This window comes from Homarus americanus, unplaced genomic scaffold, assembly GCF_018991925.1.
Source record: "Homarus americanus isolate GMGI-L3 unplaced genomic scaffold, GMGI_Hamer_2.0 scaffold24922, whole genome shotgun sequence".
NCBI lineage: Eukaryota > Metazoa > Arthropoda > Malacostraca > Decapoda > Nephropidae > Homarus > Homarus americanus.
Genome location: NW_024722610.1, coordinates 2,518,997 through 2,541,274, shown reverse-complemented (window position 1 = coordinate 2,541,274; position 22,278 = coordinate 2,518,997). Strand labels below are relative to the sequence as shown.

General features: G+C 42.7%; 1 protein-coding gene across 8 annotated transcripts in view; it reads right to left on the bottom strand.

Annotated features, from left to right (window-relative positions):
• Positions 1–22,278, bottom strand: part of LOC121862882 (SPARC-related modular calcium-binding protein 2-like) — a 142,209-nt gene that overhangs the window by 43,534 nt on the left and 76,397 nt on the right. For all 8 annotated transcript variants that reach the window (XM_042361258.1, XM_042361261.1, XM_042361262.1 and 5 more), the window contains 3 exons: positions 15,353–15,445; positions 14,408–14,623; positions 11,843–11,869 (listed from right to left, as the gene is read on the bottom strand). In XM_042361258.1, coding sequence (XP_042217192.1) covers positions 11,843–11,869; positions 14,408–14,623; positions 15,353–15,445 — 336 coding nt within the window. The remainder of the gene's footprint in view (positions 1–11,842; positions 11,870–14,407; positions 14,624–15,352; positions 15,446–22,278) is intronic.

Sequence of the window (22,278 nt, the reverse complement as noted above, 5' to 3'; positions counted from 1 at the left end):
ACCTATCTACCCACATAATTTTTAACCGTACCTAACCTAACCCTCCAGGTACCATTAAGATATTCAAAGAATCAATTAAATGGAGGATTAATCTTCACGTGTCCCTTAAAAAGTAAAAATAAAACCAAACCAGCGTATAATGTTGTTAAGAACTAAGACAACCACACGGTAATAAAACTTAGCATTGGATTCCCTCTGAAGGAGTTATGTGGTTGGAGAGAACATGACTGGATCCCCCACTTGACAGCAAATTCTTAATAATCTCCATGTGGATTTTTTTTTTCTTTTTTTTTCGGGAATATATTTAGTGAGCTTAGATTTATTCTTTCCTGATCTGACTGATGGATGTTTTATTCAAAGTGTAGAATCATTTATTTATCTCCTAAGAGCAGAGGGAAGGGAGGCGATGTGTATTGTATCCCCACAGCTAATATTATTTCCACTTAAAACAGGTTAAGTTTGGTTAGGTTAGTTTAGCTTAGTTACTGTCTAAAATAAAGTACCGTTTTCTCTATCGTTGGAATATTTCCTTCTTAATACTCAAAAGTTGTCTGCTGTTATTTGTAAAAACTAAAAAATAATAAACTATTTTTTATTAGTCTGAAACACTGAAAACAAAAAACACTCTGCTTGTCATCACATTCTCTCACAGTATTTCCTTTTATCATTATACCGAGTCGGCCAGTATAGAAAACGTAAACATATTATGGTAATTTAACGTACAACACACGCTGATGGTGGCATGGGTGGGATTCCATCTGTTATTTTAAGTCTGCAGAAAATTACTACCACAAAGCCCAATTCACTTCCTGTCTCGATACAAAAGATAATCACATGAAGTTTTGAGTCCCAGTTTATTCCACCTGATGATTAAACACCTTTACACTACCTGGAGGTTAGGTTAGGTTAGGTTAGGTTAGAATATGTTAGGTTAATGTTAGGTAAGGTTAGATTATGTCAGGTGAGATTAGGTTAGGTTAAGTTAGATTAAATTAGATTAAGTTAAGTTAGATTAGATTGGATATGGTTAGGTTACACCAGCATTTGGGTGGTTAATCTTACGATAAAATAAACTGGGGAATAATCTTCATGTGATCTACGGAAGGGTTTATATAACCAAAGGTTTGGTGTTTATCTCCCGTCTTTTATTATATTTGTCATCCTTCATTTTCTCTATTCACCCTTTCTTTCACATTTCTCTCTGTCTCTACCTTTCCTCCTCACTTACTTACTCTCTCTCTCTCTCTCTCTCTCTCTCTCTCTCTCTAGGGGCACAGTGTTACCCCGTAGTGACTAAAGGGAGAGGGGGAGGTAGGTACTCGCAGCTGCCCCACACACGGTAAACAAAAATGAAGTCCACCACACACGCAACTGTACGTGCTCGACTTCACGCACTGTTGCCTACCACTCCCAGCATACAGTCACGCGTGTACTGTTGCTGCACGTGCACTCCACAGTCCGTTAGTCACACACGTGCTTTGTCACAGGTGCACTCTTGTCACACGTGCACTCGTCATACATGCACTTGTCACACATATTGTTGTCATACATCCACTGGTGTCACGTCCAACAACTATCACAATCTAACTGCTGGCACACAAGCGTGACAGCCAGCACGCCCTGTGGCTGTCAGTCTGTCTGTAAAGATTGATCACGAGTGTGTGTGTGTGTGTGTGTGTATCTGTGGGGCGAAGGGATGATTAAAAGAAAAAGTATAGTGTCTGTCTGTACACAAACATTAAGAGAGTCAGTTTGTCTCTCCGTGACTGTCAGAGTGTCAGTAGCTATCAGTTCATCTCTTCTACAAATGCAACTTGATCTGCCATCAACCACCTACAACAAACCACAGGCACGACGAACCACGGCGAGCACGACTAACCACACGCACCTACGACTATCCACACGCATTTTTAAGCGAGGCATCCATAACTATCCACACGCCCGTCCAAGGCCAGAAACCTAACTGGTGGAGCAGGATGACTTTAGGTCCCCCCCCCCCCTCCCTCCACCACCACCACCCAGCAACACTCACAAGGTCCTCCTCCGTCAGCCGCGCGGCCTTGTCATTTGTTTGATGGCCGCTGTTCTCCACTGTGACTATACACACAAGAGTGCAGTGCGTGTGAATGTCTCTAATTTTGATGTCGGCGCATGAGAGGGCCTTTGTTTCTAATGATGACAAGCGTGAGTCATCGTGTACGACTTGTAGCGCATGAGGCTTCCTAGATACACGTGGAAATCTGCCTCCACGTGTGCAGAGTTTACATAGTTAGTGGATGTGGCAAGTGGTTGTGTTAGTAGGGCAGGCAGTAGGGTCATCACAAACAGCCCCGTAGAGTAGAATTTGGTTACTCGGATCACATGAAGATTAGCTCCCTAGCATATTTCACTTGATGATTAAACACACCTTAGCGTTACCTTGGGAAATTTAGGTTATGTCAGGTTAGGTTAGGTTAGGTTAGGTTAGGTTAGATGAGTAGATCAACGCAAAGTTTTACATTATGGAAAGAAAAAGAACCACGTCTCTTGCTCAAAACAACATCTGGTGGAGCGTTTTCCCTCATCCACTCAAGAACTAAAGAATTCAAAAACTTTAGGCATGTTGTTGTATTCACTCGTGTATTTCATGTTACAAATGCAGCCTGTATAACGAGGGGTCATTATGGTGGAGTGGTGAAATGAGACTGGTGGTCAGCTCTGTCAGTGGATACACCAAGCAAGAATATGCACACTGTCGAACAAAGTACCCTCGACACTTACCATCTGACATCTACTTGTTTGTATAAATAATTGGTGAAAAGTTTATTCTTCATTATTTACTGTAAGATTAATACTCATACAAACAATAAAATATAATGAAAAAAATCTAAATAAAATGTTAAAATCCAATTAACACTTTATTTTTACATATGACCCTCAAATAGATGATACAAGATACTGTTAAAAAATGTCCAGGGAATTTTGACAGCAACTGAATCTTGTAATAAACGAACAACAAATTTAATCTTCTGATGCAACAAAGGCCGTTAAGAGATAGTGGAGTTCATCCTAGCCGTCACGTAGACCTGATTAACACAAGTGATAACCGTCTACACACATCAAGCGGTTTACACACATCAAGCGGTCTGCACACATCAAGAGGCAGTTCACCCTCTAATGCAGTGGTTCTCAACCTTGTTTGCCCCATGCACCCCTTTCATCATATGTCAGGATGTCATTCCCCCCTCCTTTCCAAGATTGTCTGCCTCAAAAAGTGCATTCCAAATAATATGCATATAATACTGAAAATCCTTTATTTTTTCCATATTAGTACATATACATTTACAATTTTACATGGATTATTTTTATAGTGGAGTTTTACAAATTAAATGCCAATTGAAAATGTTGATGGATTTATAAAACTTGAATAAAAGTAAAATAGTTTTTTTTATTTATAATGAATTACTTAACAGACCAAACTGAAGCATAATGCAATAAACAAAAGTTCAATAGAATACCAGGATATTGTAAATTTGTAATTAATTTTATTCAGATGAAGATTACAGTCAATGAGAAACCTGTGATTGTTTTTTCTTCGCCAATTCTGGGATACGCGGAGGAGTGCTTGAAAGGGCACAACGCAGGTCATTTTCTACCTCTAATCTACTACGTTGCTTCGTTTTAATTTGCAACAGAGTTGAAAAGCCTGACTCACAAAGATATGTCGACACAAACGGAAGCAATGCACGGATAGCTCTTTCTGCCACTTTTGGGTAGGAATCGCACATCAAGGGCCAAAATTCTGTGATTGATTTCTCATCGAACATATCTCTCGCTCCCAAATCAGTTTCCCCGCCCCCCTGAAAACCTGAATTCCCCCCCTGGTTGAGAAGCCATGCTCTAATGTGTCCACTGATTATTTGAGTTATTAAATCTTCTATTCAATTTCGAGTTTATTCCTTGTTGATCAGCTGTAATTATGTGAGTACAGTAGTTCCATTATTTGTCATATTCAGTTTGTACCGTCGATCAGAAACGCATATAAAAGTTCACATGGAGTTTTGAGGTTTGATGATTGTTGAAGGAACACGGATGGATTTTTTTTTTTAGATGAAATTATACAGTCGATGGTAAGCTGTACTGTAACTAATAACAAATGATAAAGAATAAATAGAGAAATTTTATACAATATATTTCCATTGTCGTTTACACTCGGTAAAAGTATAATAATACAGTATTAATTCGTCTAGCAGGAACTTTCTCTACCTTAATATTGAACTAAAGGTTAATTTCACACCTGTGTTTTATAGGGACGTTTTATACATTCGATACAAAATGAAAAAAGTTGACTTTCCATATCAAAGACTTTTACTGTGGAGACAAAGTGAAACACCAGCTGACACGACCGCCCCCCCCTAACTCACATGATCAGGTAGTGCATAGTAACAGTGCTGTACGTTCATTATACACCCCCCCCCCAATTGCCATGAATAAAATGCATAGACAAAAAAATCGGTCAGAAAGGTGTCAAAATCTCAGCTTTCTAGACCAAAAGATACCAACTGATATTGACCAAAACTGTACCGCTTTTACACGCACTTCTCACACGACTTAAGAAACGTGATGTTACAAGGTGCGGTTTACATTGTTACTATGATTTATTTTTATTATCACTCTGTTTACCCTTAAGGCCTAGAGCTTAAAGAACATGATTTAATTTCAAGATAATCTATAATAGTTATTCTTCGCGTCTCTTCTCTTGTAACGTCAATTACCACGTGTATAAATAACTGATCGTTTTTATCACCCCTAATAAACTTCAATTACATTTCGAAGAGAATGACTGTATGTTCCATGATGGCTGAGTGTGTGAAACTATGTCTAAAGACCATCAACAAACAAACAACCCAGTAGGAGTAACATATAAAGGTCATTCTACATCACAAATTATATATCATTTAAGAAATATGTAAAGTGAAGGAATTTTTATACCTTCTGTCTTCACATTAAATCATCATTCTCCACCATCCCTCCTCCTCCTTCTTCCCTCTCCATTATCCCTTCTCCTCCTTCCTCCATCTCCATCATCCATCATCCCTCTTCCTCCCTCCCTCCCTCCTCACAATGTACCTCAGCAACCACTTTCCCGTTTATCTTATGGGCGAGTCTTCCCAATCTTCTGTCAATTATCTCTCTCTCTCTCTCTCTCTCTCTCTCTCTCTCTCTCCTTGTTTCTCCATCTCCTCACTCTCCTCCCAGCCCCTAGTACTCCCAGCTCCTCGCCCTCCCAGTCCCTCGCCCTCCCAGTCCCTCGCCCTCCCAGTCCCTCGCTCTCCCAGTCCCTCGCTCTCCCAGTCCCTCGCCCTCCCAGCCTCACACCTTTGAGCACAAGACGGCGGTAAGATAGGTAGTAGCAGAGTCCCGGGGATTATCTCCGTGGTGTTGTCTTACTGTGACGTCACGCCTCCTCCAGAGCTACTGACCTCTGATAATCATGTTCTCTCTCTCTCTCTCTCTCTCTCTCTCTCTCTCTCTCTCTCTCTCTCTCTCTCTCTCTCTCATTATTCCCTCTTTCCTTCCATTCCTTATTATTTCTTTCCTCCCCCTCCTCTCCTCCTTCCATTCCTCCTTTCCGTTTCTCTCTCACATTCCTCCGCCCCCATCTCTCCTTTCTTCCTTCCCTGGGGTGAAGCAAATCCCCTGAGGACCCTCCCCAACGACATCTCCCAAGGACCCCTCCCCGGAATCTCCCCGGATTCTCCCCCAGGACCCTCCCGCAGAACCCCCCTCCCCGGACCCTCCCGCAGAACCCCCCTCCCCGGACTCTCCCCCAGGACCCAGGATTCCCTTAGATATACAAGTCGTTCTTCAGACGATAGACTGAGCTACTGACAGGTCACGATACTTATCTTTGTGCAAGGGGGATAATGATAGGTCTTCCGTTTCTTAAATTAACAAACACACGCAAGCACATTAAATCTCTCTCTCTCTCTCTCTCTCTCTCTCTCTCTCTCTCTTGTCCCCCCCATACACACTCGTCTAACATACTCATCCATCTTCCTTAACACACTCAACCACCCCACAATGCACTCAACCCCTCAACTCCAACACACACTCACACACTCAAACCTCTCATTGTTTACGTCGTCTACACCCTTAACGCACACTTTTTTAATAGGGGTTAAGAAGTGTATCAAGTTTCCGTAAGTGTAAACAGTGGCAGAGAGTGACGCCAGGGTGTCTTCCTTAGAGACAGGGGATGGGGGGGAGGGGGAGGGGTGTAGGTGTAAATAACTGGTCTAATAACACTCTTGTAACACACAGAAAGTCATAAACAGGATCGGATCCCTTGAAGATTAACCACCCTAACCTAACCTAACCTAACCTAACCTAACCTAACCTAAGCTAAGCTATACCTAATACTACCTAACCTAACTTAACACTACCTAACCTAACGCTACTTAACCTAACCTAATCCTCAGGTCCAAGGATCTACATTGAGGATATATAGAGTCCTACCAGTATCCTACTACGGTACCATCAAGTCTTATTACGAGATATACTGGGTCATCACATAAGTGTCGGCATCACACTAGGTCACACTGGGTCATCACATAAGTGTCGGCATCACACAAGGTCACACTGGGTCATCACATAAGTGTCGGCATCTCACAAGGTCACATAAGGTCATCAGAACGCAAGGTCACATAAGGTCGTCATAAATGTCAGCATCAAACAAGATCACATCAAGTCGTCAAAAGTGTCAGCCTCACACAAGGTCACATCAGGTCGTCACACAGGGGGCAGGTCTGGAGTGGGAGGTAACAAGCTAGTAAGGCGAGTGTAACAATACCCACGTCTCACTATCTCCTCACCACGACAAAAACGGAACGACTTGTGTTAAGACAATTCCCAACAATTTGAGTATGTCGGCAGCTCCCCGTCACCCGGGCGCCCGCCGCACCACACACACCGGATTTAATTATCATATTTTTCCCTCCGTTTATTCGCACCCAAGGGCGGATCCAGCATAGGAGAGAGTGGGTCCATCGATAGGGAGATGGGGTGCGGTGGTAGGGGGGAGGTGGGGTACAGTGGCAGGGAGGGAGGGTACAGCGGCAGGGGGGAGGTGGGGTACAATGACAGGAAGGGAGGAAGGGTACAGTGGCAGGGAGAGAGGGAGGGTATAGTGACAGGCAGAGAGGGGGGTACAGTGGCAGGGGAGGAGGGAAGGTACAGTGGCAGGAAGGGAGGGAGGGTACAGTGGCAGGGAGGAGGTGGAGTACAGTGGTAGGGGAGGTGAGGTACAGTGGTAGGAGGAGGGGGGTACAGTGGTGGCAGGGAGGAAAGGAGGGAGGGAATGTACAGTGGCAGGGATGGAAGGCACGTGGGCAGGGGAGGGAAGGTACAGTGGCAGGGGGAGGAGGGTACAGTAGCAGGCACGAAGGGAGGGTACAGTGGCAGGGAGAGATGGTACAGTGGCAGGCAGGAGGGTACAGTGGCAGACAGGGAGGGGGTACAGTGGAAGGGAGGGAGGGTACAGTAGCAGGCAGGGAGGGGTACAGTGGCAGGGGAGGGGGCAGGGCAGGCAGGAGGGGTACAGTGGCAGGCAGGGGAGGAGGGTACAGTGGCAGGGAGGGAGGATACAGTAGGGGAGGGTGGGCATAGTGGCAGGCAGGGAGGGAAGGTATGGCAGGCAGGGAGGGAAGGTACAGTGGCAGGCAGGGAGGGAAGGTGGCAGGGAGGGAAGTGGCAGGGAGGGTGGGAGGGTACAGGGAGGGGTGGGAGGTACAGTGGTAGGGAGGGAAGGTATGGCAGGCAGGGGAGGGAAGGCAGGGGGAGGATGGCAGTGGCAGGGAGGGATGGTGGCAGGCAGGAGGGTATAGTGGCAGCAGGGAGGGAAGGTACAGTGGCAGGGAGGGTGGGAGGGTACAGGCAGGGGAGGAAAGGTACAGTGGCAGGGGAGGGATGGCAGGGCAGGCAGGGAGGGGGTAGGGTGGCAGGGGAGGGGTGGGAGGGTACAGTGGTAGGGAGGGAGGGTGGTGGGGGGATAGTGGCAGTACAGTGGCAGGGAAGGTGGCAGGCAGGGAGGGAAGGTATAGTGGCAGGCAGGGAGGAAGGCAGTGGCAGGAGGGAACAGTGGCAGGCAGGGAGGGAAGGTGGCAGGGAGGGTGGGAGGGTACAGTGGCAGGCAGGTGAGGGAGGGTATGGTACAGTGGCAGGCAGGAGGTATAGTGGCAGGCAGGAGGGAAGGTACAGTGGCAGGGAGGGTGGGAGGGTACAGTGGCAGGAGGAAAGGTACAGGGGGAGGGATGGTACAGTGGCAGGCAGGAGGGTATAGTGGCAGGCAGGGGAGGGAAGGTACAGGTGGTGGGAGGTGGTAGGGAGGGAGGGGTACAGTGGTAGGGAGGGAGGGTATAGTGGCAGGCAGGGAGGAAGGCAGTGGCAGGCAGGGAGGAGGTACAGTGGCAGGAGGGTGGGACAGTGGTGTGGGAGGGTACAGTGGCAGGGAGGGTGGGAGGGCAGTGGCAGGGAGGAGGATACAGTGGTAGGGAGGGAGGTGCAGTGGCAGGCAGAGGGAAGGTACAGTGGCAGGTGGCAGGTACAGTGGTAGGGAGGGAGGGAGGGTACAGTGGTAGAGAGGGAGGGTACAGTGGTAGGGAGGGAGGGTACAGTGGCAGGCAGGGAGGGAAGGTACAGTGGCAGGGAGGGTACAGTGGCAGGGAGTGGACGTCATATGTCTTCTGTTCTTATCGTCGACAGTACCTCGTGCATGTGTGTGGGCGATACATCTTCGCCCCCACACAAGCACAAGGAACATAAAATAGTGTTAATTGATTGGTAATGTAAATTCAAAACCCTCCCTAATCTGTTGGGTGAATATTTCTCTTATATAATCTGTCACTCGTATATGCCAGCCTCTCAGCCAATCAACACGCTTGTTATTGCATACACAAACAAACCTCCTCCAATCAAAACCCTCATTATATTAATAACAACAGCCTCTCTTATCAAACAACACGCTCCTAGTAAAGAACTTTTAGACGAAAGGAAAACAAAAAAGCAATCAACCAATCACAACACAAAGGTGAGGAGCTAACTTGAGCCTCTCAACCAATCACCTTGAAGTACGTGACGCGGGCCAGAGACAGTCGCAGCCACTCACCGACGGCAGTAAACACCTGACAGGTATCATCGGCTGGAGGAGGTACGCCATTATCTCCAAGAGCAAGGAGACGCTGTGGGCCTCCAAGTGGGTGTCCTCCACAACGTAGCCTCTCCTCTCCCGCCTCCATCGTACTAACTCTTCCTCTCCCACCTCCACCCTGTTCTGTCCTCTCCTCTCCCACCTCCACCCTTTTCTGCTCCTATTCCACCTTCACACTGTTCTGCCATCTCCTCTTCCACCTCCACCCTGTTCTGTTCTCTCCCACCTCCACTGTCCTCTTCCGTCTCCACCCTGTTCTGTCTTCTCCTCTTCCACCTCCACCCTGTTCTGGCATCTCCTCTTCCACCTCCACCCTGTTCTGTTCTCTCCCACCTCCACTGTCCTCTTCCGTCTCCACCCTGTTCTGTCTTCTCCTCTTCCACCTCCACCCTGTTCTGGCATCTCCTCTTCCACCTCCACCCCTGTTCTGTTCTCTCCACCTCCACTGTCCTCTTCCACCTCCACCCTATTCTGTCCTCTCTTCTCCCACCTCCACCCTGTTCTACCCCCGTCCCACCTCCACCCTGTTCTGCCCCTCCCACCTCCACCCTGTTCTGCCCCGTCCCATCTCCACCCTGTTCTGCCCCCGTCCCACCTCCACCCTGTTCTGCCCCGTCCCACCTCCACCCCTGTTCTGCCCCGTCCCACCTCCACCCTGTTCTGCCCCCCGTCCCACCTCCACCCTGTTCTGCCCCCTGTCCCATCTCCACCCTGTTCTACCCCCGTCCTACCTCTCCCCAGGGCGACTAGGGAGGCCGCCGCTCCCAACAAACGTTTTTGTGAGTAATGTTACACTGAGATGGAGTATTAAGTTTACCTCAACACGCGTCTCCTCTGAACACACACACACACACACACACACACACACACACAGTATCTCTCTCTCTCTCTCTCTCTCTCTCTCTCTCTCCCAGACACAAGCGAGCACAAGCACAGCTACATGCAAGCACGTATGCATGTGTACCCGTCGCCCTTTACTATCACAAGCAAACATGCAAATACAGACGCTCCTGTACTCCCCCCCACACACACACACACACGGTTGTATGTAAACATATGCTGTACATGCAATTTACTCGTTTCTACACACACACAAACACACACACACACACACACACACACACACACACACACACACACACACACAGCGTCAGTGCGTGAAGCGCTTTATAACTGGTGATTGTGTTGAGTTTTGTGCTGTCAGATGGTGGGTTTTTGTCCTGGTGGGGCTAAATATAGATGGCTGGGACGACCCGCCATAATGATAATACTGGTGTTGAATAGATATAGATAGATAGATAGATAGATAGATAGACAGATAGATAGATTTTCTTCCATTAACACCTCAAAACACTCAAAGGTAACTCCTCCCAAATAAACGTTAATTAACCTCCAAAACAAACTCGGGTTAATTTCCAAAACAAACCCGGGTTAAACTCCAAAACAAACCCAAGCGCTATTTAACTTCTCCAACTAGCACGGGTCGGGCCAAGTAAACCAGGCAGTACCTCGGGGGAGTCAGGCAGGTCCTTCTCGAGCCTGGCTGGGAGTGTCAGTAACGAGAGGTTGAAGCCCTCTCCCAGCTGAGTCAGCCTTGGTAACACTGGTGACTCACCCTTCAGTTGGCAACCCTGATGAGTCATACTCAGCGAGATTAACCAGTGATAATTTTTTTCCCATACCTCTTTTCATTCATTCGTCCGTCCGTCCGTCTATCCGTCCGTTCGCATGTCCATCCGTCAGCCAAAATGCTGAATTCCGATGCGATATTTTTACAACTTAAATTAAATGTCGTCAAATAATTCCAAAATCCAGTCTTTTTTTTTTTTAATCTTGGTTTATTTTCGACATTTTAAGAGCAATAATAATGGGTGACCTTCAGCCGTGACCTTGAACTTAACACACACACACACACAACTTGAAGCTGGCGTTGTGTATACATGGTCAAGTGATAATATCGACAGACAGGACACCGAAACAGACAAAGACAGACACTGCCATCCCATACTGTGTCCGGTTTTCAACAAAGTACAAAATCTGACAGCGGTATACACGATGCATACATACATACATACATACATAACAACTACCCTCTGTATACATAAAAATAAGGGACTAAAATACAGTAGTGATAAATATACATAGTGTGACATACCTGAACGTATACACAATAATAATAACCATACACCATACTGTACATCATACTTAAGTTAATACATAACACCAATAAATTTACACTCGCACAAATACACAAAATTTTCCCATACACAAAAAAAAATATTACACTTACCTTTAAAATCAGAAGATGTAAACACACAACAGATATACAAAAAAAAAAACAACCACAACAATAAACAAAAACAACGCCATTAAGGTTAAACACAAATAAACTAGACGAAACGCTCACCCAGCACCACCACCACCACCTACAAGTGCCTTCAGTCATAACACAAGCAATTAAAATCAACAAGCATCTAGGAGGAGGAAGAAGAAGAAGAAGAAGACAAGAGGTTATCTAAAGCTCACTAGACGTCTGGAGGTAAGGGTTTCAATCTTACAACTCCTAGACAAACAAGTAATCAGATCTCAAAGCACCTCCTCCATTAGCAAAGAAAATAACTCATTCTGAAGTATAAATGTTACGTCAATACTTACGTTGGTCTCCTCTCTTCCGTGTGGGTACTGTAAGGAAGGAAGGAAGACATGTATACGTTTTTAGTTTATGATATTATACTGTAAATAAGACCAATAATGACACTATGACACACAACATGACGAAAGAAATTGTAGATTGAAATTGACAGTGACATTTAACACAGATATTGAACTGGCAAATGATACTAAACCTGAATTGGAAAATGACATTGAAATTGAATTGGAAAATGACATAAGTGGATTGGAAAAATGACACTGAAATTGGATTAAAATAGACAATAATAATAATAATCCGTGTAACCTAATATTAAATTTGACAATATAAACAAAATGAGACAACATAGCCAAACACGTTGAACCAAAAGCTAGATTTTTTTTATTATTATTATCGAATATTAATATATAACACTACCTTCAATGTTACGCTCGATAAGGGATATACCACAAACTACAAGTGAAAGTAATATTTACGCTCTACAGGTATTTTCAACAATGCCATCATCTATCGTGTAGTTGAGAGACGACCTTGATTTATCAGACAGACACTATCTCCCCTTCAGCCGAGAAAGCGAGCCGTCAATTATTTCCGGTGAAGCATATAATTATCTGCTTTGATTATATTTCTGTTACAAAAAGGAGCTGAAGTATTTTTAAATATTTTCTTTGTGAACATAACCACATGTGTAAGAGACAGTAATTTTTTTACAGCATACATTCGCCAGTTGGATAACACATACGCCTGGCAGCCCTTGGAGAACTATGTTGTTTACATGGTGAAACACGTGAGGAATGAGAAACGTCGGCGGGGCGCAGCCGCAGACGAGTTACGTAACCCACACTGATCGTCCACGCGACAACAACTGTGGCCACACTGCTTGAACGCCCAGGCAAAATATTATGAGATGACGCGCCAAAATATTGACATTCGATACAGCGATACAGACGTACATGATGATCTGATATGGCTTGAGGTTGAAATGTTTTGACGTGAAAGATCTTCACCACGTTAACGCTGCGAACGGCTTGCACACGGCTTTAAATACGTCGGAACTTGTACAACTACGTCAGCACTCTCGTCTACACATTAACTTTGGGATGGCACTACATTTGATCCCAAGTCGAATAATAGCGCCGGGTATTGTCATCACTCATTACAAGACCGAATTATAACCGCAAACACAACCACCATTTCTAAGTTTGTGTTCCATTGTACAGTACAGTGTATACTTTTTAAAAGCCTGGAGGGCAGGTAGATCAGACCTGTGATGATGTCAACACGTAGCTACACTACTTGATGACGCCAAACAAGAATGTTAGCACCTCGTAATCTGAAGTACACGGGTTGAGTGTTTACATTGTTGATATTAGTAGTGAAGGTGACCTGGCCGCTGTTGTTATGCTGCCTCCTGAAACTAATTAGTGCTAACCTGTATATTATATTTGGGTATACTGTACATAAGGTATTGGCACAGTTACTTTTATATTAGTAACATGACAAAGAGTATTCTTATAGCAGTTTACCGTGCCGTCCTTTCAAAGTCAAGAAGCGACCCCGTATTAAAGCACACGAGCATTGTGTGGTTTATGGATTTTAAGTTTACAACTCTACTGGATGTTTGTCTTCACAGTTCTATGAAGAAGTTACAAACCCACAATATTTGAAGAAATTTCTACATAACCGTATTTCTTAGTATTCCTTGAGCAAGAAAAAATAAATAAAATTACGGGCGTGTGTATGCGTTCATCAAAATTCCACCTGAGAGTCTTAAGTCACGGATGAACGTGGTGACGAATACCGGACAGATATGTGTGCAATAATGACGGTCTACATACCGATGTTTACATATTGCAATTTCGTCAAAGAAACTTGCAACCATAAACAACAAGGGATTCTGTGTACATCCTGTTGGTCGAAATAATCACTCCAATACATAACGAACTGACGACTTGTACCTATACGTTAAATGCGTACCAACAGATGGCGGTAATTCCTATTAAACTCCGGCAAACATTATGATAGCCTGACCCCTCCTTACACAGTATCAACCATAATCAAACATACTATCTAGAATATTTACGAGCTCTCAAGTGCTACAGACCAATGTTTCCCCCGACACTAATACGCAATACTTGCGCTTCACCACCTTAACAACAACAAACGGATAATATTTTCCTTGACTTTACGACATGTTGAACCGCCGGCCAAAGATTCTATTTCGTGTCTGTCAACTTGTTAAAGAGATCACTTGAGATACTAACTTAATTACCTTTAATGCAAACAATGTGAAAAAACAATAATATTCAAGACGAAAATTACACAAAGAGACTACTCACAAAATATTCTAAATACTTATTACATAAATTCTAACTACATTATATACACCAAGTTTAGAGAATGATCACCTGAAAAATATGCACCCCAGCTTATTTCACTGTTAGGTTAGGTTAGGGTGGGTAATCTTTAGGTAAAATAAGCTGGGGTGCAGATTGTTTAGGTAATCCCCCAAAATAATAATATTTAATAAGTAAACCTAGAAATTATTCCACTGTACAATGTTTACATACAGAAGCAGACCATCCACTCGGCTTCGGAGAGAATGCTGTTGTTGTCAGTATCACACAAGCGCGGGAACTTTTTGGCGCACTTTTTGGGTTTAATGAACTTCCTGACGGGTTTCTTGAAGCCTCGATACTCCCGCCGCTTCAGCTGCTTATCGTCGTCGGTGTCCAGACGATTAAACTTCCACTTCACCGCCTTCCTTAACAGCTTCTCCTCAGACACTGTTCATGAGCGAGATTGTTTTGTAGAAGCGTCAAGATTGAGAGAGCAACAGAAAAAAAAATGTACTGAAGATGAAGTAAAAATCACCTGATAACTATGCACCTCAACTTATTTCACCTAAAGATTAACTACCCTAACCTCAGACCCCCCCCAAATACTGTTAGGGTGATTTAACTTTAGGTGAAATAAGGAAATAAGCTAGGGTACAGAATCTTCAGGCCATCCGTAGTAACTCGACATTAAAACTCTGTGATTTTCATTATCATTTTTTTATCCTTAATTGTTTTTTGTTTTTTCTGAAATACCACAAGTCCATTTAACATTCAATCTCCAGCAATTATTATTATTATTATTATTATTATTATTATTATTATTATTATTTGCAAGATTAGAGCCTATATTAATAACCCTTAACACAGCTTACATTAAAAGACATTAACATATAATATTTTAATAAAGCAATTTCATCTGAAGGCAGCTCAAATTATGGGCCACCTGTAAACCATCTGAACCACCTGTGACTCGTCTAAACCACCTATGACCCGTCTAAACCACCTGTGACCCGTCTAAACCACCTGTGACCCGTCTGAACCACCTGTGACCCGTCTGAACCACCTACAACCCACCAGAACCACCTAAAACCCGTCTGAACCACCTACAACCCGTGTGAACCACCTACAACCCGTGTGAACCACCTGTCAACCCCTGACAAACCATCTGGTACTCACTTCGCTTGGCATTCCTTTCCCTCTTGAACTCCTTTACCAGGTGGTGACTCATGTTGTCGATGAAGGTCTTTCTGGTTCTCCCGCTGCACCGCTCTAGGGGGCAGGGGGAGAGCTGCCGTTACTAAGGGGCCGACAGATAAGGGGCAAAGGGGGGTGTAGGAGTATGGAGGTGTGTGCGTGGTAATGGTGTGAGTGGTAATGGTGTGTGAGTGGTAATGGTGTGAGAGGTAATGGTGTGTGAGTGGTAATGGTGTGTGAGTGGTAATGGTGTGAGAGGTAATGGTGTGTGAGTGGTAATAGTGTGTGAGGGGTAATGGTGTGCGAGTGGCAAGGGGTGTGAGTGGTAATGGTGTGTGAGTGGTAATGGTGTGTGAGGGGTAATGGTGTGTGAGTGGCAAGGGGTGTGTAAGGCATGAACTTGTGTAGACCTTGTGTGTGTGTGTTTTCACAAAAAAATCACATGAAATAAAACAATAATAATATTCTTCGTTTATGTCAAATTATAACCTATTTTCCTTTATATATATATATATATATATATATATATATATATATATATATATATATATATATATATATATATATATATATATTCATGTAAATCCAATGAAAACGTGGATAAGATAAATCTTGATAAAATCACACGGGAAAATGGAAACAACGAGTGCTCCGTTGTTTCCATTTTTATTTATATATATATATATATATATATATATATATATATATATATATATATATATATATATATATATATATATATATATATATATATAATACTAATTCAAGTTAACTTTAAACTAATATCAAAGGAATTCTAAATGCTTATATTTTCATCAACATTATTAATTACTACAAACATCAAAATGAAGACAATGTTTACAGTGAACAGTGATATATTCTTGCATGTGTCAACACCGGTAAACATAGAACATCTACAACCATGCCTATGACGTCATCAGACAACGGTGTAAGTACTGTACCTTACCTGTACGAGAGAGGAATCTGTAGGAGCAATGACACTCGAGAGTTAGTTGTATGAACTCCACAAGCATTATTACAGAAACAAGCTTAGTGCACCTCTCAATTAAGCCCCAACTCAGCAACACTGTGCATACTTTGAAATCACCAGCAGTCACCAATCACAGACGATAACTGTGCGGGCCTCGTCGTCACCACTTGGTCCACTCACTCGTAAATATCAAGGTTACATGATGTTCACTTTTAATGGGACAAACTTGTTTTAAAATTGCACGCTTCTGGATATTGTGATGACAGTAATGAAGGCACCAACGTCTACTGTTTTACCGCAAGTCTCTGAGGACCAGGAGCGGCGGCCAACCGTTCAAGGTCAGATGCAAAAATGTTGGGCCGAGTGATGAAGACACTAAGGAATTCGTCTTAAATACAGTTCCTCTGTATAAGATATAATATTTTAAAGTATTTTTAATAGAGTTATGTGTTAAGTCGTGGTCTACTGGCCTCGTGTAGAAAAAACTAGCCAAAATTATATTAAACTCACTTGTGTAATACTATTTTTTCCTTGCCAAATTCTCTATCTGTGTAAACATGAGGTCTAGACACACACACACACCAGGGCCAGTTATCTATCCCTTGAGAGGCAAAGAGGCCGCTGCGGCTACCGAGAGAATGTAGTGGAATGAGTGAGGTGCAGACGAGGCCCCATGTATGGTGAAGGGGACAGTGTTGCTGGCTGGGGCACCACAACACCCCCGCCGTCTAGACTCGGGCGTCGCGGCGTCTTGCCCAGCCTCGTATCGTAAAGTTGAAGGAGCTGGGCGGAGATTCTCAAAGATATGTACTGTACGTTAATTCTTGCTTTCATCCCGTAACTGGTGAGGTGAGGACGCATGTATGAGACCAGCTAAACCGACTCGTATAATAGTCAAACTAACACCAAAACTACATAGTGACTTGTGCCACAAGATGCGACCTCTCATCTCTAATTCCGGGGAAAAATTAACGCACAAACTTTTGAGAATCCAATCCAAGACTTAAAACTACCGCCAGTATTTCATAACAGCCTGTTGTTTGGGCGTCAGTTTTGATCAACACTTTCTAGCTGAAGAACGAATCAAATGGTTAACCTTTAATAAACTTTCTGAGGACATTTTTCAGTTGGTGTTGTGAGGTTCAGCTTTAATGTTGAAAACTGGCGGTAGTGAGCGGCTAGACCCTTGAACTTTACACAATACGGCGACGCTCCTCGACCAGATGGCTGACGGGGCAGGAACTGCTCCACCTCAACACGTCCAAGTATACCAAAATCTTCATTCATCATCATTATCCATCACAGATTATCCTAACTACAAACAGAATATTTGGAGCATTGATCTCTACGGCAACAATGTATACCTGAGGCATTAATCACCTTCACACATTCCAATAAATATGAAAAAATAGAAGCCTATAACTGGAATTTGTCCTGAATGTTCCAGTAATGTTTTCACATTTATTGGAAGATGTGTAACTTATGAAAATATGGAGGCAGCAACGAACTATCTAATTTATCTTTCTCTTTGCAGTTAGGTCAATCTATGAACACAAAAGACTTCATTACCATAAAAAACATATAAATTTAAAATAAACTTTCTTAAAAAAAATTATGTATTCATGTTTTAGAAATAAATAAACTGGCTGGTTTAGACTCGATATAAAGTTCTAATAAACAAAACACGACCTGACTTTAGGAGTCGCTGACTTAAAAGTAATTCCTGTGGACGTGTGGTGGAGCAATTTCTTTCAGGTGTTTAAGACTCCCGTGCCACTGTAGAGAAGCAGCGGAGATTCCAACCAGTGCGCAGCAAGCCACACGCTGCCCTGCTGTGCCCAAGTGGGAAGCCAATGGGTGGATGACGCTCAACAGTAATCATGTTTAAGACTGGCGGGAAAGGGGAAACATGTTTTGTGATTGGTTATCCTTATTGTGGGCGGGGACTATTACGAGTGTCTTCCCCTCCGCCACCACCACTGATTGGCTGATCTTCGGTGAGTAGCCTACGCTCAACAAATCGTGTTTTGGGGGGGGGTTATTTTTTTGTTCTCTCTTTTTGTTACTCTACCCTCTGCTGCCACACTTAATAATGATTACTGAGTGATTAATTTGAATGCAGCAAGACAGTCAAGCTAGACGGTGGAAAGTGAAAGCTTTAGAAGACGACCACTGGCGGTCATGATACTCCCCCACTACCAAGGTTTTCAAGAGGTCCATGACCCCCTCACCTAATGACAACAACTTCAACACCCCTGAGTCTAAATTCTTAAAGGCTCTTGCGTTCAATTCCTCCCTCCCCCTTATCTGAGGAGACTTGAGCATCCACCTAATTCTCTTACTATTTAAGATAACTGGGAAAACAAAATGGCATCGAAATTGTATCGAGAGACTACAATAACGTCAGGCTCCCTCTCGCCTTTATAGTCAGGGTCCCTCTCGTGGCTACACTCAGGCTCCCTCTCGTCTCGACTCTACATTCAAGGGTTCGAAACTCGACGTCCGAAGCTTTGAGAAATTAAGAAACCAGACTCTTGACCCTGTTTATGGATTTTAACATTAATTCCCTAAATTATTAGTTCATAATCATCATTGAACTCGGAACTGTGTCAAATATGGCAGGTTAGTGTTGATGAAGAGTAGTAATGTTCCTTCACAATCATTGATCGGACGAGAATCTATAGATGTTTACCTTCGTTACTTCCCATCCCACTAATGACACCACCCTATAACAAAGTAAAGCTGACATCAAGCCACCCCAATCAATCAATCTCGACTAATATACAACATATACAAGACATGAACATAGAAAATCGAAGAGAAACGCAAACTCAACACCAGTCGAGGCCGCCATATTGAGAGAAAAATTCCTAATAAATTCTGGCAAAAATATCGTCTCGAATTATTTTGGATGTCGCGACGTATTGAAAAATAAATTCTACCAAAGGACAAAACTTTACAAGAATCAAGACTCATTTTCAAGGACAAGTGACAGCGAGTGTATTTACCGAGATCTGTGGCAATAATAGACAAAGGAACCCCCACTGGAAAATAATTATCTTAATGACTTTCTCGACTTATTCTTAATTGCCTTACTGTTTACCATTGTTTACACACCTGCACTACCTATGCACGTACATTGTTTACACACCTGCACTCTCTATGTCATACACTAGCCGGTAAAAATTTGTACCACCATTTCACAAAACAACTAAAATGCCACAACGGGGAAAAGTGCCACTAGGAAGTACCAGTTATAGAGGAAGGAAGGAAGGAAGGAAGGAAGGAAGGAAGGGAGGGAGGGAAGGAAGGAAGGGAGGGAGGGAGGGAGGGAGGGAGGGAGGGAGGGAGAAAGAGAGGAAGGAAGGAAGGTTTTTCGAAGGCCTAGGACCAGCATGGAAAGAGTACTGCAGTAACCGAAACACGTATCCTGGCCCAGAGAATTAGAATTAGGAGAAAAGACGAATTGGGATAAGGAAGAGACAAAGGGAAGGAAAGAGACATGAAAGAATGAAATGCTAAGAAGAAAAAGAAAACTAAGTACGAAATAAGGAAGAGATGTGAAAAACGATAACACTAGAAGGAATCATGAGAAAAATGGGAGAGAATGAAGAAGGAAAAAATCAAAGAAAAGATAAAAAAAACCATATACAGTAAACTAGAATAAATAGAGGAATAAGCAAAGACCAATAGCCAGGAAATTCACAAGATGAAGACAATACAGATGAGAAAAAGAGAAAATAAAAAAATAAATAAATGAGATAGGAAGCAGACTAGACAAGACCAAGAAAATTAACCAAAAATTTTAAAACAAGGCCTAAATATTTTAATGCCACAAATATTATAATATAAAAGTAACAGAAAATTTAAAGATATAATGCAGTTCCTCATTCACTTATATATTATCTATTTACATATGTATACATCTATGTACAAATAAACAAACACACACACACACACACAAGTCGACCACGTGAAATAACCACTCCAAATACCTACAACTTGAGGTCACCTTTGTTTGCATAAATATAAGGTTACAAATTATTTAAACTTTTTTTTTTCAAGGCCCCAGGCTCTCATTAACGTAATCTCAAGTAAAAAACACAGAGATAAGGTTTAATGCATTATGTACACACGCTACAAAAAAAGTATCTTTACGATTTTCGTGTGAGACAATATGACACAACGGACGAAAGATTTTGACAACCCTACCGAGACAACAGGAGTCACAGTGTTCATTCTGAAATTCATCGTGTCACTCTGTAAACATACAATTTTGTTGTGTGTGTGCCTAAGTTATGAAAAAAGGGGGACTTAAAGAAAGCTGTTTGATAACTCTGTGGCCACTGCAACACCTAAACCTCTAAGCAATAACAAATATTAATGAGAGCAGTTCATAATGATGCACAACACACATCCGAGTAGTAAAGAAGTCACTGGTCGTAAACACACCAACGTCATCACCTTTCTTTACTTGTGCCAAAGCGATATGAATCCTTTAAACATGGTTAATTACCCCTCCTCCCTTAAATACGGTAATATACAATACATATATATACAAAATGTGCAATAATATAGTCGGTGTTTAAAAATCCTCTCTGGTATATTTTTTGCGACGATTATATCACCAATGTTTGAGTGTACACATCGACAGTACATTATACCTCCTCAGAAAGCTTCAACTATGGGCAACAAACGCAATTTGCCTACAACTTAACAAACTGGTCCCCCAACTTTTTGGAGGCGCCAAAACTTCGGATCTACATTCAAGAAAAAAAAAAATCAAATACTGTACAGTTATTTGCAGTTTTACACGTTTAACTATTACATTTACTATTGAACAGGACCCTGTGAGAAGGCGCTCTCTCTCTCTCTCTCTCTCTCTCTCTCTCTCTCTCTCTCTCTCTCTGGACCCAGTCTGGGGTAAATACACGTCCTGTACACGACAGTTGTATCAAGTTATTACATATTTTCATTAATATCACTCTTCTAAAGAATCCCAAATAATTCACAATTTTCTAATAAGCCTTCCCGGGCCCCAGAATAGGGTTGGCGCCCGCGAACTACAGGTTGGGGACCACTGGGCCTTAACCTATCACCCAAATAAGGCGTGTAGTGCCCATAGACTATTACAGATGTACACTACCCAAGAGTCTAATATGACTCTATGCTCAATGATGGACACAAATGGGGCCCCAATCCTATCAGGCCACCTAGTTTTAACAGACCCCAACATCCTCTGACCTAACTATGGAGCTTCGAGTGGCATACATTTTAATAACCACACGACAAAATGACTCACCACCACAGTATCCTATTCTTGTAACTTCGCTGACACAAACACACAAACCTCATCCGTTTTTGTGGGTGTACAAGTTATAATACCCAATACACAAGTCATAATGATCATACTGTAAAAGGTATCTAATCTACATAATGTAGCAATAGCCGCCATTTATCCTACACATAACACGTAAATCTTGCTAAAATTACCTTCCATTTAACCTAACCTAACCTGTCCTTCAAAAGAATGAATCAATGAACGAGTCACGGGCAGCTTCCTATATACTCATGGTGTATTCAAGAAGTCAAACACAAGACGCCGCCTAATGGCGTGAAGAGAGTAGTAAATATTTAGAGAAATATCTTCACTTATTTTCGTTTTCAACAGACGGGAAAGACGTCATTTAAAATTAGCCTAAAAATACTTATTCACTCTTTTATCTCTATTGTTTTAAAGTGACGGGAAATAAGCCATATAAACATTAAACAATTTCCGAAATTGCAGAGTATTTGTAGAGCCAAAATAAACATATTTTTGCAGCCAAAATACATTATCAAAATTGTTCTAATAAATACAAAAAGTACTAGAAATTCTAATATGAGAATGATAAAAATAACAATGTAGAAATTCAGT